A 3,118-nucleotide genomic window follows, 5' to 3' on the forward strand; every position below is an offset into this window, starting at 1 on the left:
TGGGGATCAATAAATATCTATCTATCTATGCAAAATACAATGCATCTGTCATTTTAAGAATGTGTGTACAAGCTGTCATGCCAGTGTTTTCTGAGTTTACTGTAGATGAAAATTAAACGCAGCTCTTACTAAGAGTGTTAGAGTACATGCCTACATCAATTGCCTCAATAGTGCCTCGCATGCAGAAATACCAGCATTTACAAACAATTAAGCTGGCACTATGCCATCTGGGGACTGGAAACGGCTGCCGCATTGCATCATTACATGCCACATAGAGTCATCACAGACTACTGTTCCTGTGGCTCCACCAGAGATGAGCTGTATACAATGGAGTACAGAAAGCTCTAAATAAGTTTATTTTTCAGTTGCAGAAAACATACTAAACTTGCGAAGCGATTTGTTGGCCTGAGCAGACACCACTGTCTGTAGGCTATATGTCTCTGTCATCGTTTAAATCCTCAGTTATAAAATGACCAAGATATTTAATTTCCTTGATATGAGAGGAATATCACACAACTGGATAACTAGGAAATATTAACCTCCTCTTTGCTTCTTACAACCATGCTTTATTTTACATTAAATTGAATATTATAATCCTTGCCATACTGTGAGCAAACCCTCAATAATTGCTTGAGCCAAGCACTATAAGGACATGGACTGACCAGTAGTAGTAGCACACAAACACACAAAGAGAAAGCATATTGTTTCACATTAATAAATTAACCACTGTCAATAAAAGCCACCAAACCACGTCTCACCTTAGTCCCGCAGTGTTTGTTTGTGTGGGTCCCGGAGGAATGAGGAGCCACAAGGGTAATTTACCGAGCTGCTGACCGTTTAACAAGCTGCCACAGAGGGGCTATAACAAATAACTGAGCCACAATTCACCACAATCACCCCATTAACCTACGTCTTGACAGCCGACTGGTAAAACGTGTCTTGTTAATAGGATGTAGTATTAACGTGTGCAAGTGTAAGACAGATAGACTGACATGCTTTAGTGTTCCATTATACCAGATCTAAATTGAAATACAGTATTGATTGACACTAAATCAACTAGCAACAATACAACCACTTATTTCAGTTAAATAAAATTTTAAATCAAATAAATTCTGTTGTCACATTATATTGTAAATTGTGTACCACAAAAATGTATAAATTATATTGTACTTACTGACTGTATGATTCAAGGCTGGCAAAAGAAATGTGCTAGAGAAGCAAAAGGCACTGCTTAGATTCCATTAAAAACTGTTTAAACTTTAAATCTGTATTGCCTTTTCTTTTCAGGAAACACACTGTGTCTATTTTTACGCAAAATGCATTTTCAAGGACTGTGATGTCTAACCTATGATAAAGTACTTCACAGTAATGTTATTACATGGCTTGGACAATAATCTATGTCAGACACATTTTTAAAAAGAGAAAAACTAATTATATAGTTCTGCTTCTTTAATGTTAACAAATCCCCCCACAGCCTGAAACGCCTTTGTGATAGCTCATAAGCCTATTAAGTTCCTTTGGTTGCTAAAATAACTAAAAAAAAAAAAAAAAGAGTGCTTGGACAGTCATTCTGTCTCTCTCCCCCTCTTTTTTTTGTTTGGATTTAGTTACTTTCGCATTCTAGCCTTGCAAACACATTACTGATTAACTGATTGCGCATTTCTCATTGTTTATTTCAATGAATTGGATTTAATTGAGCAAACATGTGTGTTCTCCACCTTTTGTCATGCCTTTGAGCCAGGTCATGACACCTTGTGTTACACATTCGCCCTTTAACTTGAAAAAGTCGGGCACACGCTGTTTACAGCTTAGTTACAGCTCAGTCAATTCAGAGCAGACACAGAGGTCAAAGTGGTGAGACATAGATTACTGTTGGCAATCCGCTGTGCAGTGCATGCACTCTGGAGAAGGTTGAGCAGCCTTGGTTGTACCATTGGGTTACACAGAACCAGAGTATGTTTACAACCTGTGCTTTTCAACATCCCCTCAAACTACCTTCAGGTTCATTTCAGTTAGCTGCATTTATTTTCTGCAAAAGTGGAATACAGGACTGTTGAGGTCAACACTAGAAATGATGCTAGAAGTTAAAGCACAACAAAGGCTTGCATTTTGTGAACTTATTACTTTTATTTCATGACACTTGTTTGCGCACTTGTCTGCATTTAAACAAATAAAGTACCCTTAAATTTAGTCTTTGATTAGATTACATTAACTCTCTTGTTCAAATATGTATTTGTAGCTAAATTATTATGAATGAGTGTGTCAGTTCATCTCCCCGAGTCCTTCTCTAATATAACACACCAGTTTCCCTGGTCATGGTAGCTGCTCTGCACACGGACTCCAGCCTCCTGACCACACAGCTGCTCCAGCTCCCCCTGCTGGAACACGTGGTAATAGCGGTGATAAACGGCCGCTGGGCTGCTCTCCGACTCCAACTTTAGAGTAGAACTAGAGGTCCGACTGGTGTCGCAACTAGGACTGGGTTTAGAGACATCACTGGTGTCAAGATGTGATCCAGAAGACATGTTGGAGTCAAAGCCTGGACTGGGATCAAGGTTACTGTCTAACTGGGCTATGGAACTTGAACTACAGGCTGAGCAAGTGTTACCTGAAGTCTTTTTGGATATCTCTTTCCTTTTATCCTTCTTCGCACCCTCTCCTGATTTTTCGTCCACTCGTTTTTTCCCCTCTTTCAGATGCCACGGAACCAAAAGGTCCTGCGTGTTAAATGCTGTGCGGTTGGTGTGCACACTAAGTTTGCCATCAGTCACATCTTGTATTTTTTCTACAGGCCTGTAGTTGTCTTCTGAAGGTCTGCTGCTACGGCTACTCAATTTCTCGTGAGGTTCCTGGCTGTCTTCTGCACTGGGGTTCTCAGGATGCTCTTTGTTCTGGTCTTTGAGGTACTTGGACCTCTGCTGGTTGTACTCTTGTTCAAAAGCCCAAACGTAGATGAGCGCTCGACCTCCAGGCTTCAAAAGTCTCACTAGCTCCTTCACTGCTGCCAGCCGACGCTCCTACAACACACAAAGTATTTATATTACCATTTCTACCAGTATTTTTTAACCACATACCGCTAAGTAATAGCCTGTAAATCCAGACCCAAATCCAAAAGATT

At 40.1% G+C, this 3,118-nt stretch overlaps 1 protein-coding gene across 1 annotated transcript in view; it reads right to left on the bottom strand.

Moving 5' to 3' along the window:
• Positions 1 to 1,144: 1,144 nt before the first annotated feature.
• Positions 1,145 to 3,118, bottom strand: part of alkbh8 (alkB homolog 8, tRNA methyltransferase) — a 14,122-nt gene continuing 12,148 nt past the window's right edge. The window contains exons 12-13 of the mRNA XM_032511944.1: positions 1,752 to 3,017; positions 1,145 to 1,484 (exon numbers count right to left, since the gene is read on the bottom strand). Of these exons, the coding sequence (XP_032367835.1) occupies positions 2,268 to 3,017 (750 nt within the window). The 3' untranslated portion in view covers positions 1,145 to 1,484; positions 1,752 to 2,267. The remainder of the gene's footprint in view (positions 1,485 to 1,751; positions 3,018 to 3,118) is intronic.

The sequence above is a fragment of the Etheostoma spectabile genome, chromosome 3 (assembly GCF_008692095.1).
Source record: "Etheostoma spectabile isolate EspeVRDwgs_2016 chromosome 3, UIUC_Espe_1.0, whole genome shotgun sequence".
Classification (NCBI taxonomy): Eukaryota; Metazoa; Chordata; class Actinopteri; order Perciformes; family Percidae; genus Etheostoma; species Etheostoma spectabile.